The sequence below is a fragment of the Ursus arctos genome, unplaced genomic scaffold (assembly GCF_023065955.2).
Source record: "Ursus arctos isolate Adak ecotype North America unplaced genomic scaffold, UrsArc2.0 scaffold_24, whole genome shotgun sequence".
NCBI classification, from domain to species: Eukaryota; Metazoa; Chordata; class Mammalia; order Carnivora; family Ursidae; genus Ursus; species Ursus arctos.
In genome coordinates this window covers 21,962,503-21,986,062 of record NW_026622919.1, presented here as the reverse complement: position 1 = coordinate 21,986,062, position 23,560 = coordinate 21,962,503, and the positions used below count along the sequence as shown (strand labels likewise).

Here is a 23,560-nt window from a genome sequence, read left to right as displayed (position 1 = left end):
CTCAGGTCCTGAAATAGATTTGAACTTGCTTTTGGAGGAAGGAGATATATGGGGCTGCTGCTGTTTCGTTGTCTCTCCTGGGCTTGGCTGGGCAGGAGGAGAGGAGGGCCCTATTGTGGGCACAAGCATTGGGGGTGCTGACCTTCCCAACGACCATGCTAGCTTCTGGGGGACAGTCCTTGAGCTTGGAGGCACTAGCAGAAGAACTTACTGTCCTCGCACACGGGGCTTTTTGCCTTTCCTCGATGGGAGGGATTTTGGCGTCTGCATCTTGCGTTTTGGCCTCTGCGTTCCATGTGCCCCGCCTTCTCCCCACTTATTCTCCATAGTCATGAACTGGGAAGAGGCTGCGGGCTCTTTCACTTTTAGAAGGCAGAAGCAATATAGGGTGGAGGGATTGCTAGGCCAGGAGTTGGGAGACTTGGTCCAGGTCTGCTCCCACCAGCTTTAGGCCTCAATATTCGCCATCTGTCCGATGGGTATGAATGATGTCATTTCCTTGGAGGTGGGGCAGCGTACTAAAGTGCCTGCCAAAGTGCCTGGAAGGGGATGTGGTATAGGCTGTGTCCTCCCTATCTTTCTGGGATACTCGGTCTAGCCCCACATCCAGCTCCCTTGTAAAGTCTTTTGGTGCTGTGTGCCAGAGGTGAGGGGTAGGGGGCCTGCAAGGTGCCTTCCGCAGGGGTTCTCTTGCCCTAGCCGGAAGAGGACATTCAGGTGGGGTTGCCCTGGGAAGTGGGAGTTGGTGATTCCTCCCTCTGTTTAGAGCTCTCCTTACAGGAGGTGGTCCTGGGGAGACCTCCCCCGGCCTCCACTGAGCAAAAGGCCTAGAATATTCAGGTGTCAAACCTATTCCTCCTAACCCTCTCCAGGCAGTAAGGACAGGCACTTGGACTTGGGACCTGGTGCCCAGAGGACCGAGACCCGGGAGGGGGGAACATTCAGTCTCATAGGTGCGGTTGCTAACCAGCTTCCCAAGGCCTCCCACGTACTGTAGGAGAGAGTCAAATTAGACTCATTTCACTACGATTTCCCTATGGTACAGAGCTCACGGTGTGACCCAGAGCACGCGCTACGTCCTTGCTGTTCGCTTTTTCTCCTCCCTGAGCCTTATCTCGCGAAGGCTCAGGTGGGTGAAGGCCGTGTCACCTCTCATGGCCACCCTGCCCCCAACCTGCAGCGCCCAGCCCAGCGTGCTGTGCACGCTGGATAAATACGTATTGCTGATGACGGCGTTTGAGGAGGGAGGTCAAGTGTGCTTCCCCAGAGGACTTCTGGGCTTAGAGTTAGGGGAGACATGGGGTGACCTCATCCGCTCTTTCATTCAACAAATATTTATTGAGCACTTGCTTTGTGCCTGGCTCTCCGGATGGCTGCGGCAGGGCCTTTGCGGAGGAAGGGAGTCTTGTGTCTCAGAACGTCCTCCACATTTGGAGAAGGGTGGAGTTTTGTCCCGGCCCCTGTTGGGGGAGCATTTGTATCCGGGGATCTGTACTGTCAAGAGTACTCTTCCCCCCGTGGGGCGCCTGGGTGGCACAGCGGTTAAGCATCTGCCTTCAGCTCAGGGCGTGATCCCGGCGTTATGAGATCGAGCCCCACGTCAGGCTCCTCCACTGGGAGCCTGCTTCTTCCTCTCCCACTCCCCCTGCTTGTGTTCCCTCTCTCACTGGCTGTCTCTATCTCTGTCAAATAAATAAATAAAATCTTTAAAAAAAAAAAAAAAAAAAAAGAGTACTCTTCCCCTGACTTACTTTCCCGGGCCCCTGAAAACAGGTGGAGACATTCGGGAAGGGTGGGGGATTGGTAGGCCGCTAGCTCCCCCCTCGTTGGGAGGGCTTTCTGCCTCTGGTGGTCTGAGCCACCCCCCCCCCAGGGGGGCAGCAAGGTAGAAGGCGGCTGGGCTAGAGGGGGGAGAGAGAGAGAGAGGACAAGTCCACGTAGCCATGGTGCCCCACTTTCCAGCCGAAGCTGAGCGCATCCCACGATAGCTTCGTGATCATCCGTTCACAGTAGCTACTACTGACGGCGACGTGAGTCTTCACAAAGCAGATGTGATTGCTCCCGTAAATCATGGACCCCATACATGGAGGCTCAGACGGATCATGTGGCTCGTTCCCTGCTCCGCCGGAGCTGGAATTCAAATCTCAAGTTCTTTGTGCTCAGCTTTTCTGTCTGTTCCGTGTTTGCAAAAGGTCCTGTCTCCTTGTGTCCGTAGTGGTCCTGACCCTGGCCCGAGGAATGTTCTGGGCCTGGGCTCCTGTGTGGAGCTGGGGCACTAGGAATAATAGTCTCCCCCTGGAAAATTGGGGAGGTGCAGCCAAGGTCTGTGCCTTTAAGCCAGCAGCCCAGGTGGCCCGCTGAGCTAGGATGGTGACCCCCGGCCTGGCCAGGGTACAGCTGGTGTTGCTCTTGGAGGAGGGAGGCACTGTAACCCTTGGCAACAGGAAGGGAGGGGAGGGCTTCAGCCTCCATCCCTGAGTCATGGCCACCCCAGGCAGCCTGGGCACAGAGGCACAGTGACCTGAGGTTTGCCATATCCCCCTCCCCGAGAGCTGTGAGCAGCCGCTTCCCCCACCTGCACAGTGATCCAGAGAGAGAGGCTGGCCCGAGCCTCGACCAAGTGTGGGGGATCCAGCTGCTGCCCCATCAGCCCCCATTTGCCTTTCTGGGGAGTGGGCCTTCAATGGAGCTGTTGGCAGCTTTGGAGCTGCACGTGGGGAGCGTTGTGGGCACCGTTGGAGCCTGGAGATGGGCTGAGAAGCTTCTTGCTAGCCCCGGAGGTCTGGTTTTGGTGAGGAGGGAAACCGTGGACTTCTAGGCAGCAGGACGGGTTAGAGCGGCACGCCCAGAGGTGGACTTTGCTCCCTGAGGCTAGAGTCTCGGGAATGGATCTCTGAAATCTTACCTGAGGCCTCCAGGAAAGGGGGGGCGGACTCTTGCTCTGGGACAGGGCCTGTGGGGCAAAGGGAAGCAGACAGGTCATTGTGGGACTGTCCTGACTTACTTCCCTGTGTCCTTCGCCAGACCCGATGGAAACGGGGATGGGGTGCCCTTCATCTTGGGATCCCCTCGGGGTCCCCAGCCCAGGCTTGGCCCACAGGGGCTGTTGGGGGACTTGCCATCTTCTGCTCCCCCTTCCACTGCTCCCCCGCCCTTGTCCAGAGAGGACACGGTAGCCGGAGCTACTGGATTTTCTTTAACCTTGGAGCCCTCCTCTAGAGGGAGGAGGGAAGTGCCGGGAAGCAGCTCTCCGTGCTGGGCCGGGCGCCTGCATCTGGGTCATCTCGGCCCTCCCACGCCCCCTGCCCCGCACCTCTGGGAGACCACTCTGCAGACGCGGAGCGTGGGTCCAGTAGTGACGCTGAGGCAGTCAGTCCATTCTCCTTCCCGTTATCCTGCTTCTGAGCCCCGTGTCAGGGAGCAGGGGACTGCTGCCACGCCCCCTTAATGTGCCCAGCCGAGAGCATGGTATCGCTGGGGGCTGAGGGGAGAAGAACTGCTGGTGGAAATGGGCACCTTCCCCTCCTGGAGGCTCCCCTTCTTCCAAAAGGCAGCTCGGAGGCTTCTTGTGGCACTCCTGTACCCCCAGCCTGGCGGGTATGCTCTGCCCCCCTTCCTGAGGGGTTCGGCTCCAGGGTGGGGACCTGGCCATCTCCCTCTTTCCCTGTGTCTCCCCCAAGTCGATGAGGAGGCAGCTTTGGAGGTCCCCAGCCCTAGGACGGTGCATATTCCTGCATATGTGTGTGTGAAAATGGGTCATGGTCCGGATTCCAGAGAATGTTTTTCCTGGCAGGCCCCTGAGGGGGTGGGGGGAGGTGGAGGCCCAGGCAGGGGCCTGTGCAGCTAGGCAGGCAGAGGCCAGCTGACTGGGTGGTGACAGGGCTGGGGCACTCTGCCAGCATCTCCCAGGCACTGGGGGAGAGCGAGGGGCTGTCACTTGGGGGGGCCGATGGGGGGCAGGGACGACCCTGTTGTAGTTTTCTAGCCAGGTGGTGTGTGTGCTGGGGTTTTGTGCTGGGAGGAGTCTGGGCTGTGGGCTCTGGGATAGGCCCAGGTGGCGGTGAGGGCCAAGCTTACACCAGCCATCCGTTTGCTTCCAGACTTCCAGCTGGCCTTCTTCCCAAAAGAGTGGTTCTCCTGTCACTTCATTTACTAGTCTACCTTTGGCAAGTCTCCTTGATAGGGAAAGTACGCTATTAGAAGGCGGTTACCCCCAGATTAGCCCCTGGTCTCTGGTTGAGGTGGGCCAGGGTCGAGGAGGTGGTATCCCAGCCTCTCAGCCTCCTGTTTTCTGCCCCCTCCTCCCAAGTGTCCCAGCAGCGCCCCTTGGCTGGGCAACACTGACTCGGGGGAATTCCTTAAAGATTGGCTGAGAACCAGCTCTGTGCTGGGCACCTTCGGAAGTCTCCGCCTGGGCCCTTCCCTGGCTTCTGGCCTCCTCCTTTGAGGGGTCAGGAGTGTCTTCCTCTGACCGCTAGGAAATGGGGCAGAGACAGGCCAGCCAGGTCACCAGACAGCCCAGATTCTGGGGTCCTGGAAGCTGGACTCCGGGTCGGTGTTGATCCTGGGGCCTCTTCCTGGGCTGCCAGAGGGGCGATTTCTATATCTCTGGCATGGGTCTGCTGTTTCTCGGGATGCGGGTACTTCTGTTGCACCGGTCCCCCTTCCCTCCTGGTCTTTGACTCTGTTTCCCCCATTGCCCCGCCCCATGGTTTGGTCCGTGGGTTTTGCTGGAGTCTTACCTGCCGCTGATTCAAACATGCACTGTAGCTGTGGTTGGGCACAGTGGAGCCCCCCTGCTCCCCAGCACACACAAACCCCCACTGTGAGCTGCTGAGCCCCCTCGGCTGGGTTTGTACCTGTCACAGTGCCAAGCACCTAACATTCCAGTACTTCGAGGTGCCAGGAGGGGCCAAGTGCTGTGCTGAGTGCTTTACAACTGATTTCCTACTTAATCCTCATTATTATTACTATTTTCATTCTACAGATGTGGAAGTGGCTCAGAGGCATGGGCCCCGACCCAGGTCACACGGCTCATGGGGTGGAGCTTGGACGTCCACCGTGGGGCACACACCTCCAAGCTGGGCTCTGTAGGGCCTCAGAGGGAGAGCCACTGTGGGGGGCTCTCCTACCAGTTACCTGGCTGGGGCTGGGAGAAGGGCGAGGGAAGGGAGAAAGGGCATGGGTGTGGTGACCAGAGCTTGGGGCACCCACCCCCCACGGTGGTCACGGGCCCCCAGGAGGTGGGAGGTGAGAGCTGGAACAGCCCCGGGGTGGGGGGGTGCCCTGGAGTGGGAGTAGGCGCCCCAGGCTTCCGGCCCAGTGCACTGCCTGCCCAGTGCTTGGCGGCCGGGCCCTCCTCCGCTTCTAGACCTTGTCAAGGCTGAGAAGCTGCCCCTCCCAGTTCAGCAGCAGAGGCTTTTCAGCAACCCTGGTGCAGCTTTGCATAGGCAATGAGGCTTCTCCAGCTAGGGGTGGGGGGTGGGAGGGCAGTGGGGTGGGGAGGCAGCAGGAGTGGTCTGGGGGAGATGGAACCCACCTTCTGGGGGCAGCTGACATTTTCCCCACTCACCGGCATGTCTGCCCTTCTCCCGCTCCTGATGCTCCGGCAGCGGATGCTAGGGATGGGGAAGGGGAGGCCAGCTGCTGGAGATGGCCAGGCTCACCCAGGGTGATGCTGGGACGGAGCGCTCCTTCTTAGGGCCTGAGTCCCCCTGGCCCAAGTCCTGGTGTCTGATGGCTGTCCTCTGCCTCTGTCCCCAGTTCTGGCACAAAGCATGCTTTCACTGCGAGACCTGCAAGATGACACTCAACATGAAGAACTACAAGGGCTACGAGAAGACCCCCTACTGCAACGCGTGAGTCCTCCCTCCTCCCTCCTCCTCCCTCCTCCCCCCTCCCTCCTCCCCCCTCCCTCCTCCCTCTTCCCTCCTCCTGTTCCAGGATGTTGCCCAGCACTTCCGCACAATACCTGACAAGTATTCATCACCTTTAGTCCTCACCCGGCCCCATGAAGTAGTGGCTGCTAGTAGGCCCATTTTACAGGGAGGGAAACTGAGGCTGGGCAAGGGCACAGACTCGCCCCAGAGGACATGGCTAGTGAGAGGCTGGTTCAGACCCAGTAAAGCAGGCGAACCCAGTAAACATGCTGCTCTCTGCCAGGCAAGCCTGTCCCCTCCACTGCGCCCTGTCTCGAGAGAGAGGGGCCCAGCGTGGCTCTGCAGGAGACAGTGCTCTGGTTTGCCTTCCCTCATTTCTCTCTCTTCTCTGCGCCCTGCCAGAGGGTCTGGGCCCTAGGCTTTGGGGGCTTCTGGCTCCAGCCCTTCCTGGTGTTCTGTCTCTTGAGAACTCGAGGCAACATGCAGGGGGTGCCTGGCCTGGGGGCAGATCTCTTCCCTCCCTGCCTGGTGAGGGACGTTATGGATTCCTTCTGTCTTTCCCAGTGGCATTGGGGGCGGGGGTGGGGTGGGGTGGGGTGGGGATGGCTTCTGTTCCCTCCACACTGGGACTTGTAGCCCGGCCTGCTGGCCTGCTGCGGGGAGGTAGGGAGAGGTGGGGTAGGACACCATCCAGAAGAACACCCCCTTTCCATCCTGGGCGGTTCCAGAGAATGCACCACATTCCAAAACCTTTGTTGACCTCCTATGTCGCAAGTGTAAACTCCAAGGGGCCCCCATGAGGACCTCACAGCCCCCCTGCCAGGTGAGGGCTTCAGAAGGTCAAGTCACTAAGTTAGTGGCAAAATAAAAATTCAGAAAAATCCAGGGTCTGACTTGAGTGCAGGCTTTTTCTCAGTCAGGAGGCTCTTTGCAGCTGAAGTTCACCAAGGAGGGCAACATTGGGACTTGGCTAAAAGGGCCGGTGGGGTGTAGGTGGGGCTTACACCCCTTTGAAAGACTGTCTCTCCCTTACGGCACCCCTGGGCCCCTCTTAACCCCAGTGCACCATCTCCCTGGGGCTTTGGACGCCCATCAGGCATAATTATTGCCTGCCAGGTGCTGAGAAAAAGAGATTTCTGACAAAAGTCTCAAGCCCAAAGAGCAGCTTGGACATGGTCCCTTCTGGGAGGGATGGGGGCACTGGGGCGGTTGCCCTGGGGGTAGAAGGAGGGTCACAGCTCTATCCTGGCTCCTCCTACAGCTGCCTCTGCCCTTCTGTTAGCTTCCACTGGATCCTCTTCCCCCGACCAACCCCTCCCACCCCCCCAAGGGAAATGGGACATTCTTAGAATTCTTAAGGGCTCACACAAGCCCTGATTCTCTGCCACTTCCTCCCTCTGTTGGGGAGTGGGGTGGGGTTCAGTAAAGCCAGAGGCCAGGGGCAGTTTAACCCCTTTGTGGCTGGACCCCGTGAAGCTGGATTCTGGGCACCGAGGCTCCTTGTGGGGGCAGCTGCTGAGCCTTTGGCCCTCCGGGCAGAAGTGTGGCCACGCCCGGGCCTGGTGTGGGTGGCAGGGACTGATGCTTACTCAGACTCTGGTAGCCTAGAATTCAGTGAGCACTGGGAGTTGGCGAAAGAAGTCAGAGGCTTGTCCTTGTTTCCTCTGCATTCTCTTCGCCTAGTGCCAGAGTCCCAGCTTAGCTGTTCAGCCCTCTTCTGGAGAGGTTGCCACAAGTGGGGGTGGGGACTCCTGCAGGTGTTGGGGTCTCCGGGGGAGGCAGAAGATGAAGCAGCTCTTCCCAGATGCTGCTTCCCAGCTGCCCAGGCAGAGAGGTTCCTGTCTCTCCCCTGCCCCCCTCCCCAGCCAAAGAAGCAGGTAGGCCGCCCTACATTCCCCCAGCGTCTGCCTGGCCCAGTTGACCTTTGGCCCAGCTGGGATGTTACCTAGGAAGGACTCTGAATGACGGTGGAAGACTCGGTGGCCCAGCTGGGAGCGAGCAGAGTTGCAGATTGCCCGAGTCACTCACCCTCCCTCGGCAAACCTGACATCAGGAGTCCAGAAGAAGCCAGATGTAGTAGGCCTGGCCTGCAGGGAGTTCCCTCTGGACCTGTCTTGAGTTTCATATTCTCCAGGGTTACAAATTCCAACCCAGGGATGCTGGCCCCTAGACCAAAGAGGAGGAGCCCCTGTCACGTGCCAGGCCCTGTGCTGACGTCCCCTCTCGTTCCCTCCTGTTTTCCTTTCTGCCTCTGGCCCCATCCTCCACTGGCATTCAGGTTCCTGAATCTTGGGGTTTCCCCAATCTTGGGGTGTAGCTGTGCCCCCCACTCACATCCTGGCCTTGGCTTATAGACCTCAGGCCTGGCTTCCTTCCTTCTTAGCAGTTACCTCCTGCTGAAGACCCAGAGGGGCCGGTGATCTCTCCCGGCACTTTGCCAGGGAGTTGGACCCCCTCGGTGGGTGAGGATGTGAGTTTGGTGTGCAGGGAGGCTTCTGTGGTGTGCCTATTTCTGGCCAGTCCCTGAGGCAGGATCTGGCAGGGGGGTGGTCAAGAGAGAAGAAGGCTGTCTCTCATTCCCCGGTGGCTTCTCAAGACTGAGATTTTAGAATGTTCTAGAAAGTGACTGTAAGCAGCAAAAAGGCCTCTTTTGTTTCTCTCCTTGCGCCGGACTTGTTTGGGGTTAGACGGCAGAGAGAACGCCAGCTAGAGCTCATAGCCAGCCTGTCGGGCGGTCATGGGCCCTCACAGACATGCCCTTAAACGAGCGCTTGGTGCGTATCCAGACACACACGCTTGGATGTGGGGCTGGGGAGACATGCCCAGGAGTCAGACTGAATGGGCAGCATGTGTGTTCACAGTCCCCAGGCACGGCCACCCAGGCATTCTGTGGCAAGGGAGAGGTGTGCCTTTCCGCTTTTGCACAATGGCTGGTGGTACAAGAACCACCGTCGAATTCTTTCGTGAAATTTCTAGGTAGGTGGGGTGAGCCTGCTTGCTCCCTTGGTTAGAGGACTATTTATGCCCTCGATTATTTGTTTTGTAAACTACATTTTGTGAAAGTGGGGCTGATGTGTCCACATGCACAAACCTGCCCCTTTGTCTCCATGCAAATAGTCTAGGCTGTGAAGGTCAGGGGTGAGGTGAGGGTGGGGAGGAATGGGCCTGTTCCCTCCCCCTTAGAGGCCAGGAGTCAATGGAGGCTGCACACCCCAGTTAGAGATTCAGGCCAGGGGGAACCAGCTTCTGGGGGTGTCAAGTGTGTGGGGGGATATGGGCTGGGGAAGGAAGGGGGGACACTCGGATGCACCTTCCCCCTCTTCACTGACTACAGAGTTCCAGATCCGTCCTTCAGTTTCCTTGAGCTGCGTGGTGAGGGGTGAGGAGAGAGGAGATGGTCTTGCTCCTTCCGTCAGGTCTCAGAGTGTGGGGTGGGGCCTATGCAGGTGGGATTGGGGGCTCAAAGTGTCTCTGGATTCTAGCAAACTGTCTCAAATCCCAGCTCCTCTTAGGGATGGGGCATTGGTGGGTAAATCCAGGACTGGGGCCTGGAGCTTTCCCACTTCCCCCTTTCCTGCCTCTGATTGGGAACAGTGGGATCAGATGTCCCAGGGAGCGGGTGTAGCACTGGGAGTGGGAGCGAGAGGGGCGTGTGAGCCATGTGTTTGGGATGGAGGAGGCGGGCTCAACAGGGCATCCACAGAGGCCAGATGCAGGCCCTCCCCTCCAACAGTCTGATCCCTAAAGCCTTACACTCAGAGATGTCGGGGCCTCAAGGAACCTCAGAGATCACTTCGTTTCCTGACACCCCATTTTAGATGAGGTCTCTTTCCCCTTAGAGATGAGGAAACTGAGGCCCAGTGTTTGCATGCCTTTACCCAACTTGGCAGAATCATTTCTCTTTACCCGCTGCCATTAGGGATGGGTACCAGCTTTGGTTTTTCATCTTGTCTCTAATGCCTTAGGGCTGGTAAGTTCTTCTTCATGTCTGGCCTTGATCTTTCTGGTTGCTCATTTTTTAAAAATCTGGTCAAACAATGCTTCCTTGTTGCTTCCTATCCCCACCATTTCAGCCCCTCAGGCCTGGGGGACGGGTGAGAAACTGGGTTAGAATGGAGCCCCCCCCCCCCCCAACATGGGCAGTGTTCCCAGCAGGGGAATCAGCAGCTCCTTCCAGAGGCAGGATGTAGGGGCGATTTTTTTTTTTCTTTTGGTAAAACCAAAGGCTCCTTGTTGCTTTTGTTGATGTATTTTTGTTCTTCCCTGAACAAAAAGCTGTGGTTTTTGCCGGGGTTCAAGGCTGGAAGGGACAAGGTTGCTTGTAGAAAGGGAGAGTTGGGCTTTCAGGAGCTCTGGTCTATTCTGGTTCTGGCTCTGCCTCTGGAATGCAGCTAAGGGCAGGGATGGGAGTGGGGCTGTGCCCTGTAAGCTGTCCCTGTCACCAGGGTGTCTGTGGCAGGAGCCTGGAGGCTTCTCAGCATCCTCCCTGTCCCCCTGGTCCTTCTGAACAGGAAGGTCACTCAGAGGTCCTTAGGGCAAACCCCTGAGAGACAGAGGACCCTTCTCCTGCGTCCATGCCGGTCATTATTTACGCTCTTGAGATACCTGCTTTAGAAAAGTTTTAAGGAGTAGGTGGCTTCTGACTGTCTGCCTGCCTTCTGAGCCCCCAGAGGGTTTCTCATAATGACCAAGCTTGGGAACTGGTTGGGGTTGGGAGATAAAAGTACTTTGTTCTCCACCCACCCCACCAAGCGCATCTTTCCCCAGAGCTCTGAGAGCTAGGGGTGGACCGGGGTCCCTCTGAGAGAGATGTCAGCCTGCCCCTAGATGGCCAGGCACTTGTGGGGAGGGCGAGTGCACTGTGCCAGGTCTTTGTCCTTGACACCGAGCGTCAGTTTCTTTATCTGTAAAATGGGCACAATGATAATACTTGCCTTTTCTAACCCAAAGCCTTGTGGCAGATTTCAGGAGAGAATGGGCACAGGATACAGTCTATCAGGAAGTCACTTGGTGTGCCTGTAAATTCTCCCGGAGGCCTCGGCTGCTGCCAGCCGCTGCCTGATGGCCCTGCCTGTGCCCCCTGTTCTTGCCGTCATGGCTGCTACATCCCTTCCCCGCCATGCTTCCTGTCCTAGTGGACTTGGACTGTCTCTGTGCCTGTCTCTTCCCCAGAGCAGCTGAGACTGCAGTCGGAAGTGGGGAGGGGCATCAGTAGAGGGCCCACTGCTGGGAGTGATGAGCAAGGGGCGGGTGCAGCCTGGCCCACGGAAGGGACAAAGAGCGGCTGTACTCTTGGGGCGCCTGGGTGGCTCAGTCCTTAAGTGTCTGCCTTTGGCCCAGGGCGTGATCTCGGAGTCCTGGGATCGAGCCCCGCTTCGGACTCCTTGCTCTGCTGGGAGCCTGCTTCTTCCTCTCCCACTTCCCCTGCTTGTGTTCCCTCTCTCGCTGGCTGTCTGTCTCTCTGTCAAATAAATAAAATCTTAAAAAAAAAAAAAAAAAAAAAAGAGCAGCTGTGCTCTACGCCCAGCTCCAGGCAGGTTTGGGACACCCAGTTCTTCCCACCGTGACCCAGGCTGTTGGGCTGGGGTCCCAGCAGGCTCACTAGCTGGGGTGGTAACCCCTTGTCTGGGCCTCAGCGCCCGGGGTACCCACACCTCCATTCTTCCCGAGCTGAGGGTACTGGGTGGGGAGAGCATCGGCCTGAGGACTGAGAAGGAGGGTAAAGGTAGAACTCCCAGCAATTGTCTCTGGAAGGAGGTCACATCAGTTGCAGCAGTCGTGTTGGTGGGGGAAGGGCACAGCACCTACGCTCGTGCGTCCTCTCTCCTGAAACACGCCTGTGGCACCTGTCTTCCTCACTGACACTGTCTACAGGGATCCCGCATTCACAGCCTCTTGGTTTTGCCCTCCTGGGCTCCTCTGCGGCTGAGGACACGGCGGCTGTCTGCGCCGCTCCCCCCACCCCCACAGACTGTGTCTGCCTGCTCTTCCGCTCTCCTGCCTGGAGCGGAGGATGGGGTTGCTATGGGAACCTGAAGCGGAGTGAGCAGGGGAGGGAGAGGCAGGCTTGTCTCGCCGGAGCCGAGCTGGAGCCGGGCTGCGGGGAGGGGACAGGTTTGACCCAGCAGCACGAATAGCTGGTCCGCCTGCCTTCCTCTGGTCTAGGGTTGGGGTCCAGGTGGCGGGCTAAGAGATCGAAGGTTCTGGTGCCCCTCTTTCATCTAGTTAATCTGAGGCAGGATTAAAATCTCCCCCCTCTTCCCCCTTCCCACCAGATAAAGCTGCGTGAACATCTAGGCTGGTCTCCCCTTCCCTTCTGATGGGATTGGTGTTTGGGCCGTGGGGAGCTGAGATCTGGGGGTCATGGTGGCCCCAAAGAGAAGGTGAAACACCCGACAGTCCCATCCAAGGGCACTTGCTGCATGTTGGGGGGGTCTCCCGATACCTTCCTGATGCAGCAGTAGAGACGTGTGACCGTGGCCTGCAGCACGCTGCGGGGCGTGGACCAGCTGGTCCCATGGCCGTGGCCGGGAGGCGCGCATCGCGGCGGAGGGCCCATGGCTATTCCACGTGTGTGGGGAACAACGCGGTGTGGGTCCATTGTAGGAGCCTCAGAAGTGTGGGGTGGGGGCTCGTGTCAGCTGCCCGCAGAACGGGCACTCCATTTTCAGCTCGTGCATTCAGGCAAGATGCGAAAGCCCAGGTTGGCCTGCCAGCCTTCCCCAGCAAATGCTAAGCAGCGCATTCTCCCAGGACGTCTTCCCCTGAGTCCCCCTGCTTCAGGACCTCCCCTCCCCTCCTCTGCCACAGGAGTCTCTACTTACCTATGCTCTCCTCACCACACCCCCTCCAGCCCGTGACACCTTCGGAAGGGCCCTGATTTGGTGGGACAGTCTTCTCTGAAGCCTGCCCTCCCAGGACCTCAGGGCCAGCCAGTTCTGCTAGAGATCTTAACTTGGATCCCTCCTGCCCTTCTCTTTCTAATCTCCAGAAACAGACTCCCAGGGAACCCTCCCTTTTTCTGGAACTGCGGAGGAATTTTGAATGGAGCACCTCAGCTGTGGGTGGCCCTCGCTTCCTGCAGCGGGGCCAAGCTTGGGGCCTGGACCCTGTAGCCTTAGCCCCACATTCGTCCCCAGGCCATTTCTGTTGCCAGCTGTAGGCACCTGTGTTTACTTTTCTGTCCTCTGCCTCCCTCCCTCTGGGCTGAGCTGGGAGGCAGGACCCAGGTGGGGCAGCAAAGGCTGGGGGAGGGGCACAGTCCAGGACAGTGAAACCAGCCCAGAAGGAAAAAGGATTTGCTAAAGTCCCCCAGCGAGTCAGTGCCAGGGCCGGAGCCCAACACTGTCCATTCTAGCCACCCCTCCCCTACCTTGGTTTAGTGCTGCAAACCCCAAGTCCTACCCTTCACAAGTGGTGGCTGGGGAGGGGGAAGTCACATGTTCACAGATGGCTCTGGATCGGGCTGGTGCCCGCAAGAACCTCCCAGCTTTGGTGAGTGCACAGTAGGAGGGCAGCTCATTTCTGGCTCTAGGGCCTGTTGGCCAGGCCAGCCGGGATGGAACGTGCCTGGAAGGGGGCACTCCATCTCTTAACCTGACGACAGCCTGTGACTCGGGAATCGGCAGGTGGTCACGGTTGTGGTGAGGTGTGGTCACCCAGGGCTGCAAATGGCCAGACCTCAGCTCCTGCTCAGAGAAGCCACTCGCCAGCCCCTGGAATATTCGGAGCCCATGTGGACCTGCAACCATTTCGCATTCCAGCACATTCCCACAAACCAGTAGCTCAGGGCTGCCTCTCCTCTAGCTGGTTTGCTGGGGGCCTTTGGGATGACCCCATGGGACGTAGAAGACTCGGGTTCTAGTCTTGGCCCAGCTTCAGTGCCTAGTGGGACATTCATTTATCCAACACATGTTTATTGAACACCAGGTACTGTTCTAAGGAGTTTGGGATAAAGCAAATGGACAAAAGAGACCAAAAACCCCTCACCTCATGGAGAAGTAGAGAGAGGACAAGAAACCAATGTGATAGATAAGTTAATTATGAACTCAGCTAAGTGCTAAGTGCCTGGCACCATGACAACGTCTCCCCCTCTGGGAAATGAGGGGACATGACCGCATGATCCTGGAGGTCCCTGTGGGCTTCGTTCCGAGGGCTGCCCTGGCTCCTGCTACCTCCAGGCCGGCCCTCTTTCTGGGGAACAGCCTCCTCGTCTGACCTGTGTCTGGAGATGGGAGGGTTTGGTTCAGGATGCTGGGCCCTGGGGAGATGGGGTGCAAATTTAGATGCCACGACTTACTGGCCCTGTGCCTTGGCCACATTGTTTAACCTGTCCGAGCCTCAGTCCTCCCTTCTGTCAAAGCAGGAAGATAGGGCGTTTGTAGGGATTTGATGAACTAAGACGCTGGGCAAACATCAGCCTTTGTTAGAGTGTTACCTGTCACTTGAGGGCCTCAGGCTGATTTTCTGATGTCAAGCTGATCTTTCACCTAACTTCCAGTTAAGTTAGACCTTGTCAGCCCTTTGAAACACCACTCTGGATGTGTGAATTTTCTCTCTCAACACCTCCTCCAGGAAGACCCCCCCCATATGCATGCCCCATTCCCCTTTACTACTTTTTTTTTTCTTAAGTTTTTATTTTAATCACCAGGTGCTCATCGCGACAAGTGCACTCCTTAGTCCCCATCACCTTTTCACCCGTCCCCTCACCCACCTCCCCCTTGGTAACCATCAGTTTGTTCTCTAGAGTTAAAAATCTGTTTCTTGGTTTGTCTGTCTCTTTTTTTCCCTGTGCTTGTCCGTTTTGTTTCCATTCCCCTTTACTTCTGTCTCCGCATCCCTCCTGCCCTTCCGCTGCTGGGTTTGGGCTCCATTTCTGCCTTGAGCTGAGAGCTTTGTTCTGGCCCGTGCCCATTTTCTTTCTTCCCAGTCTGGTGGGGCTGGCCTGGGTGGCCCAGGCCTCTCAACCCCCCCCTGCATTCTAAGGCATGGGCTGTCTCCAAACAAGGGTCATCTGAAACCCTCAGACACTGTCCCCAGGGCCTCCCGTTGACTCAGGGCAGTTCTCCATGGCGGGCCAGCCCCTGGCCCTGGCCAAGTCTGAGACATGCTTGCCTCCCCTCAGCCAAGGCTGCTGCACATCGCGGTCCTGCTGCTGGGCAGGGCAGGGGCTGCCCATGGATAAGAGGAAGTTTCCAGGAGAGTCAGGCCTGTGAGAAGCCCAGAGGTTCCCACCCCTTTCCGAGTGACCTCCACTCTTTTTTTCCGTCCCGCAGACACTACCCCAAGCAGTCCTTCACCATGGTGGCTGACACCCCGGAAAACCTCCGCCTCAAGCAACAGAGCGAGCTCCAGAGTCAGGTGAGGGGGCGGGGCGGCCCTGTGGCCTGGCAGGGAGGGAGGGCTGTTGTAAGCCCTGGATTTGGCAAGGGCTCCTTCCCCCTCCCCCCTGTGGTTACTCAGTGAGGCCAAGGTGCTGAAATCCTGGCACTGGCCTTGTCTCCCTGCCCCCACCCACCCCTGTGCCTGGTTACTTCATATTTCCTGACGTTATCAAAGGAGTGGAGGAAGTGGGTTCGAGAGGTATGGGTATCTGATTCTGCTCCAGGAATTTCTTGCGGGGCCTCTGAAGCCCACCTCCAGGAAGCTGTTCCCTTCTCTCCACTCACACCCACCCTCAAAGGAGGGGACGCACCTCTCCAAGCTCATGCCAGTCTGAGGTCAGTCCACCCTTTATGGCCATGGCACCGCAGCTCCTCCACCCCTCAGAGGGCAGGCTGCCAAGGGGGCCTCGCCCTGGGGGCCTGTCCTGCCTTTGTCTCCTTGGGCCTGATTTTCTGGAGCTCTTGCTTTTCGGGGGGAGTGGTGTATGCGAGGAGATGGGTTCCTGCCCCAGGCAGGACTCGTCCTTAGGGGACAGTGAGGAACAAGCAAAGAATCCAGAGCCCTGAGCCCCGAACAGGTCACTCTGCCTGGAGGTCTGGGAGGGCTTCTGGGACCAGCCTGGCCTGGCCTGGGGGTGTGGTAGGGGGCGGGGCTTCTGCCAAGACCCCTTGAGGGACTTAGCCGCGTGGGCAGGGTGGCCAGGGCCGGGAAAATGTTGCCAGGCCACAGAGGGGGAATCTCTCTTGATCCCTCTGGAGTGGGGTTCCTGCTGTCTGATGTGAACATGACCTCCTTGGGTCCCTGTCTCCCAGGAGGTCCCGTGAAGAAGAACCAGCCGTGGGCTCTCTAGGGTTTTACGTGTCCTCTCATGGACGACTCCTGGCAGCTGTGAGGAGGGTGCTGTTTTCCCCATGGTGCCGATGAGGAAACAGGCCCAGAGACGTGACGGGACTTGCTAAGATCACGTGGGGTAGCAGCAGGGGCAGGAACACTGGTAACTGCTCTCGTCTTGAGCGCCTGAGGCCCTGGGCATCTAGGTGCCCTCGGTTCTCACGAGCCTGTGCAGTTGGCAGGATCGCTCCCGCTTGAAGGAGGAGGGGGGGGATACTGCTGACTTTGAAGGGCAGCTTGTCTAATTCCGAGACTTGTGTTCTTTCCAGTTTGCCACCCAGCTCCCTCAGGAGAACTTATCTCCACCTTGATAATCAACACGGTAGTTCCTGGTGCTGGTGAGAACTTTTATAGCTTAGCGAATGCTCTTAGTTACTTGGCCTCATGCACCCTTGACCCCGCTCTGGGGCCCATCAGATGAGGGAATTGAGGCTTTGCCTGTGGGCACGCATGGTGAGCGAAGTTCCAAGATCAGGACTCTGGTTTTTCCACTCCCAAACAGTGACCTTGCCTGTGTACAGCCCCGGTGAGGACTCCTGGGTGTCCCACAGCAGCCGGCAGCGAGTAGGGGAAGCTGGAGTTTCCCTCCGTGGCAGCTCACAGCTGCCAGCCTGGATGCTGACCCTGCCTGGCCTGAAACCCGCGGTTAGGGGGAGCCAGCATGAGGAGGGCAGGGTGGTCCCACTGGCAGGGAGAGGGGCTGAGGCAGCTCTGGGGGGCCCCGGCCTGGTCTGCATGGCAAAGATTTTGGCCAGACCCTAGGCAGCTGCTGACTACTGTCCAGGACTCCCCATCCTGGAGAGGGCCCCCTGCAGCCGGGAGATGGGGGGGCTTCGAGGGGTGTGCGGGCCGCAGCATCCGGGGCGACCTGTACTCACCCCACAGCTTGAGAGGGGCAGTCAGAACCCCGAGTGGTGGGGGCCCCATCCGGGGGACCGGGAAGAAGAGGTGTGGGGAGGGTACGTGAGGTCGTTGGAAAGGTGCAGCTCCCAGAGGTCAGTCTGCACACTCCGGCAGAGGCAGGGGCAGACACACACACACTCACACACACCCCCACACCCCTACTCTCAGGAGGAGAAATTCAAACCCTGTTAATTCCCTTAGCTTTTGTCAGCGCACAAAAGAGCGGTTGTAGCCCTTTCTGCCCCTGGAACCAGATCCCTGAGGGGCGGGGTCTGCGGGAGGAAGCGGGGCCTCACCTCCACTCCCTGTGGGCCCCGGGGCTGGCCTGCTGCTCGCCTCCCGGGCTCCCGGTCCCCAGCCCCTGTCTCAGGCAGGCCTTCTCCATTAGGTCCTCACCGAGGGCCAGGCCCTGACCTCATCGAATCCTTACAACCGCCCGATGAAGGAGAGATTTTTTAGTCCCCATTCTACAGATGGGACACAGGTTTAGAGGGGCCATGCCACTCGCCCAGAGCCCAGTGACAGAGGCAGAGTTCAAGCCCTTTGCTCTTGCAAGTTCCATAGCCTGATGTGGCCGGCAGCCAGCCTTACGCTCTCAACCCACGGGATGCACAGTTACCAAATGTGGGGGGGTGGAGAGTGTGTGCGTGTGCGTGCATGTTGGAATGCAGATTCCTAGGCCCCAACCCAGGGGCTTCTGGTTAGCAATTGTGGGCAGTGCCCAGGAATCTGCATTTTGACTGCCTGGTGGTTCTCATGAGCCTTTTGGACTGACTTTGAGAGACTTAGAGCGGGGCTTTGGCGGGGGGGGCCAGCAGGAAGCTGGGTGGGACTGACCTGAGCTCACCTTGCTTCTGCTCTGAGGCGTGGGGGGGCCCCTCATAGAGTCAGGGCTCTGCACCGAGGGCATGGCTCTAACCTACAGTTGGGCTCCTGGGGCCTGGCAGCTGGGGTAGGCAGAGGGTGGAGTCCAGGGCGCTGCCTTCTCTGCAAGCCTGGGTCTGTCTTCCTTCTACGTCGCCCCCAGCTCTGTGGTCTGAGCCTGGTCGCTCTCCTCTCATAGCTTTTTTCCTCCCTGGTAAAATGGGGACAGCAAAGCCCAGTTGCCTAGAGGTTGGGGGCTGGGCTGATGGCACTGAGGTTTGGAAGGGCTGAGTGGGCCTGGCCGGGGGTGGTGACAGGTTCTGGTTCCTGTGGCTGCTGTGGGGGCAGGGCCGGCTAGCGCTGCCTTGTGGCTGGCGGGAAGGGAAGTGGGAGCCTCCTCGGCCTACCGTGCCCCACCCCACCAGGGTGTCACTTGGTCTCTTTCCAGGGCCCCTTCCTGGCCTGCATGCGTGTGTCTCAGCCCTCTTCTGTCTCTGGAAACTGCCAGTGCTATTTCAACTTTATTTGTTTTCCTGTGTCTAGATGGGTTCCCAAAGTGGTACTTTGGGTGTCTGGGACACCTGGAGCCTCCCCTGCGGGGGAGGTAACCACAGAACTGACCAGAAATGACCCTCTGGGTGGTCCTGCCCAGGCCTGGCTGAGGCAGGGAACCGGAGGCTGGGGCCCAGCTGCACCCTGTTCCCGCGGCAGCTCTCCCTCCCCCGGCCCCAGGTTGAGGAGAAGCAACATCTTTGTGGGAGGGGGGTGGCACTGTGGCCCCCGGAACCCAGGCAGAAGTGCAAGGAGAATGCCTCTTTCGTTCTGTCCCCCCCGTCACACCCCGTGACACTGTGCGATCCCAGGCACAGGACAGCGTGGTCTGTCCCCAGCACTGCAGGCAGCATGCTTGGTGTCCCTCGGACCTAAGCCGGCTGAAGGTCAGATCCTGGATCTGCCTTCGCTAGCTGTGTGACCTTGGGCGAGATAGTTCACCTTCCTGAGCCTCAGTGCCTTTATCTGTAAAATGGGGGTTACCTTTCTCGAAAGGTGGTTGTGAGGATATAAATGTATTGTGTCGTATATATAACATCCCATGTTATAGAGAATATTAGTAGTTATTAGGCGTTTAGAACAGTTCCTGGCGTAGAGTCAGCACTCAATAAATGTTCACTATTAACTATTCTCTTGGAAAGGAGAGGAAACGGAGCTTGGGCACAGTGAAGCTGGGAACAGACACGGTGACCTTTTGACGATTGCTTCCAGCGCTGACCTTTTCATTCGCTCTCCTCCCCATCTGTGTCTGTCTAATTTTCAAGCCGATTTCTTTTTTGTTAGAAGGGGGTAAGTTACATAGTATGTGGGCTCAGCACATAGCAGGCGCAGAGTAAGTGGAAATGGTTGGTATTGTATTTTTTTTTTCAAAAAACAATTTTTTTTTATTTTTGTTTTGTTTCATACTGGTTTACTTAGAAAAATTTTTTTAAAGTCTTGATCTTTCCTCTTATGTTAGGTCAGCAAAGCAGTGACTTTCTAAATTATGCTGTCTGATATTTTGTGTCTATTCGATTCACTCATCATTCACGCCACAGACACTTGTACCTCCTTCACTGGGATAAATAATGAACAAGATAGACCCAGGGAGTTATTAATAAACGTGTAGAGAAAGTAGAGCCTCGTGGGCAGTGTTCGTGGGGTGGGAGGAGCCTCGGGCATCGGACCTGGCGCTCCCGTGGCATAATTTTCAGGCTGGAGTTCCAGGCAGCTCCCAGGCATGGAGTCCTCCGCCCCCCAGTGCAGAGTTGGACCCTGCCCCTGCCCACAACTGGGTTGAATGACCTTGGGCGGTTCCCTTCCCTCCGAAACCGCCGTCATACTCTGCTGAGCCCTCCCAGGCGAGGGCAAACACTCCTGCTTGGGTGACAAGAGCACCCTGAGCGAGGGGCTCTAGACAGGGCCCTCTCCACCCTCCTTTCTCTCTTCTTTTCACCTCTGCCACCCACTCCAGCACCGAAAGGCCTCTCAGACAAGCTTCCTCACCTTGACTCTTCATAGTTAAGGCCTGCAGGTACTCCAGAGCTGGGTAGGTTTGTAGACATCAGCTGGCCAGCCCCCCACTCAGGGGATCCAGAGAGGGGGACTGACTTGCCTAATGACACACAGCAAAGAGGTGCTGAGCCCAGACCCCCCTCGTCCCTTCTCAGTCCCTGTTCCACCCCAGCCCCGCCCTCTCTGGCTGCCGGTGCCAGGAGTGAAATGAATTCTCCTTCCCCAGCAGGGAGGGAGAGGCAGTTCCTGAGCCTGGGAACTAGCTGATGTCATTGTAGTGTCGCCATGGCAATTATTCCCCTGGATTAGGGGCCTGACCCTTGCAAGGCCAGGAAGTGGAGGAAAGAGTGGGGGTCTGGCACTCATTCAGCACTTTATTGTTGACAGAGCACTTCCGCACTTGCCCTCATCAGCAGGTGTTGAGCCCTGTCTTGCTTCAGGATGCTCCGTGATGCATTTGCTGTGTTCGAGCCACTGTCTGTAGTTCGCGCCATTGACTGGAATGGGTGGTACTATACCCATTTTACAGATTGGAAATGGAGGCTAGAGAGGTGAAGTCATTTGCCCAAGATCACTTGGCATGTGGGAGACTGAGCACGTGTTAAGACCAGCTCCCTCTGGCTCTTTGCCCATGCTTGGCGATGGGAAGCCCCCTCCCCATAGTTTAACTGATTCCCATGACAACCCTTTTACAGATGGGGAAATCGAGGCCAGAGGCCTTGGATTTGGGACTTCTGCATCGGGACCTACATTTTTTCTGACTCTAATGCCTTCCTTTCCCCGATGCCCCTTTACCAAGGTCTGCCTGCGCCCAGCACTAAAGGTCTCCATGCTGTTCCAGGGCTTTCTGGAAGAGCTGATGTTGGGGGCAGTCCTGGGCCCTTGGGGTGGGTCATACAAGGGTGGGCCCTTGTATTTCTGTATTTACTGCATTAACTTCCAGTTTGATGGAAACTAGCACATCCAGGCCTTTGTTTTCAGTCTGGATCAGAATGAAGGAGCTTCTTTAAATGAATGAATGAACGAATGAATGCAGTCTGGATCAGAATGAAGGAGCTTCTTTAAATGAATGAATGAACGAACGAACAAACAAACGAGTTTCTGAAATCTTTTAGATTCTAGAACCCGATGGGTGGGTAAGCTGGGCCCCAGAGGGTGAACAAGGACCTCTGACCCCTGGGCGATGTGCAGTGGAACTGACAGGGTTGGCCACGGATGCATATGTGGGTGTTGTCGGTAGGGTCAGGGTGCAGCTGAGCCCTGTGGCCAGGTGACTCCTGTCTCCACGCCTGCGAGCTGCCCGGCCATCCCGTCCTGGAAACTCCCAAGGCCCCGGGCCTCATGTCCTGGGCTGACCTGCTTCTGAGTGCAGCACCGCTCCCCCAGAGGAAATCTAGGCAGCTGGTGGGGCTGGAACAGCTGGCTGCTGAGTGCGTCGGTGAAGTCTCTGGAAAGCAGGGAACAGTTCTCTGTCCCATGGGCATTTCTAGCCTCCATTCCGTTCTTTAAAACCCCCAGGGGAGAACGAGATATTTTTCGTATTTCATTCCATTAGGGTTCGGGAAGTCCTTCTTATGTCTGACTTGAGTCCCTCTGGTACTTGAGTTTCCGTGAATTTCTCAGGAGAGGAGGGCCGTGGTGGAGCGTAGGGTTCTTCCCTGGAGCTTGGAACCCTGTTCTGAAGTCCTGTCTGTGCCCCTGCCGATGTTATCCCCTCATGTGGCATTGACCTTAGAAGTGGGCCTGGCAGGCTCCAGGAAGCCGCCGGGCCTGTCAAAGGCTCATTGATGGAGTCCTTCCGAGTGGCTGTCTCACCGCCCTCCTTTCTGGGTGCCAGCTTTGTCCCTTGGCACAGCCTTCACTCAGCTGGGCGCTTAAAGACTCCTCCGGGTTCTTGGTGGGTCGGGCCACATCCTGGCTAGGGTGAGGGCTGGGGCAGCCTTTGGAGCTCTGGAAAGAACCTTCTTCCTGTAGCTTTCATGCAGGATAGGTCCGCAGTGAAGTCAGGAGTCAGGGAGATGAGAATTTGCACCCTGCTGGCTCTGGACATTTATTCCCGAGCTGTATGACCTTGGCAGGGGGCTTTGCCTCTCTCTGGCTCTGTTTCTTTATCTGCAAAATGGAGCTAAGAATAGAATACAGTAAGACTTAAATGAGATAATTCATGTAAAGCCCTTGGCGCTCAGAATGCGCTGCATACGTCTCCATGGGTTATTGTTAGTAGTCGAACACTTACTTTTTGGCTCAGGCTCGTGCTTTGAGTTCTGGTGTTGGGGTGGGCGGTGGGTGTCACTGCAGGGTGCTTTCTGGTCAGGGTCTCCCTCCTGGCTGGTGGTCGTTTCGGAGGTGACCGCGGGCTGGGGCTCTCTCTGCCGCCCCTGCCTCGACGCTAACCCCTCCCCCGCTCGGTCCTCCAGGTGCGCTACAAGGAGGAGTTCGAGAAGAACAAAGGCAAGGGCTTCAGCGTGGTGGCGGACACGCCCGAGCTCCAGAGAATCAAGAAGACCCAGGACCAGATCAGTAACGTACGTGCCCCTGCCCGCCGTGGGACCCACGCTGCCCCCCCGCCCCGTCTTGCCCCCTCCCTGCCGGTGTGGCAGGCACGAGTGAGGCCGGCCCTCTGCTGCCCCGGCTCTTCTGGGCAGGCCTGGGTGGCAGCTTTTTGAGCAGAGGAAAGGAAGGGTCCGGGGTTCCCAGACGCCTTTTTTCTGTGCACCCCCATCTTCCCCTGTTCCACCCTGTGCCCACATGGCATTTCTACCATAAAAGCACTCAACTTTTGGGGGGGTGTACAGGGAGGGCCCACGTGCTCAGTTACTCCCCACCCCCTCTGAAGTTTTTCCTCCCCCCACGTGTCTCTCTGGTGGGTGTCAGGGTCCAGACTGTTTTATCGAAGCACAAAGGTCATAACTGGGTGGCAGGGGTGGGGAGGGGCCGGCCCCCCTCTTGTCTGTCTCTGGGTGCTGATATTGCAGTATTTCCGCCCTCGCTCGGCCTCCACCCCCACCTCGGCTTGCTCTTCCTTCCTGTGTAAAAACCCCAGCCGGCTTGGCTGGCCAGCCCCGTACCCCCTGGCCTGGCCTTCCCTGGGCTGGGGCTGGTCGGCCGTGTCTGGCTGGGGCAGCACTGGGCATAGACAGTGGGTGGTAGATCGAGGGGCCCGTGGCACCTGTGGCCAGGGAATGGGCCTTGGTTTCCTGCTTGGCAGAGCCTCAGACCAGCCGCCTGGTATCTGGGTTTGTGGGGAAGCTGCCTGGGGGGTTGGGGGCACGTGGGGGTTGGAGCACAGCTGTGAGCCACAAGCACGGGACCCGGGCTGCGGGACCCCGTGGCACAGGGTCCTGGGGCACAGAGTTGCAGTGTGTGCCCAGCCAGCCCCGTCTGGGCAAATAGTTGTCTTCTCTGTCTAGAACAGAGAGGAGTTGGCGGGTTTCCGGTGTCCCTCTGGCCGGAGGGTCTGGGATTTGGGTGGGCCACCCGACACCCGTGCCCAGCCTCTACAGCCTTCCCCATGCCTCCCCCCAGGCTCCTGGGTGGCGCTGTGCTTAGGGTGGGCTCCACAGTGGATAAGGTGGATTTCAGAGCCAGGGCCG

At 57.8% G+C, this 23,560-nt stretch overlaps 1 protein-coding gene across 2 annotated transcripts in view; it reads left to right on the top strand.

Annotated features, from left to right (window-relative positions):
• LASP1 (LIM and SH3 protein 1) overlaps positions 1 to 23,560 on the top strand; it is a 38,134-nt gene that overhangs the window by 1,665 nt on the left and 12,909 nt on the right. Inside the window, exons 2-4 of one of the 2 annotated variants that reach the window (XM_026512993.4) lie at positions 5,764 to 5,858; positions 15,155 to 15,239; positions 22,385 to 22,492. In XM_026512993.4, coding sequence (XP_026368778.1) covers positions 5,764 to 5,858; positions 15,155 to 15,239; positions 22,385 to 22,492 — 288 coding nt within the window. Of the gene's footprint in view, positions 1 to 5,763; positions 5,859 to 15,154; positions 15,240 to 22,384; positions 22,493 to 23,560 lie in introns of those variants that run through there. The other variant, XM_026512994.4, reaches the window with a different exon arrangement.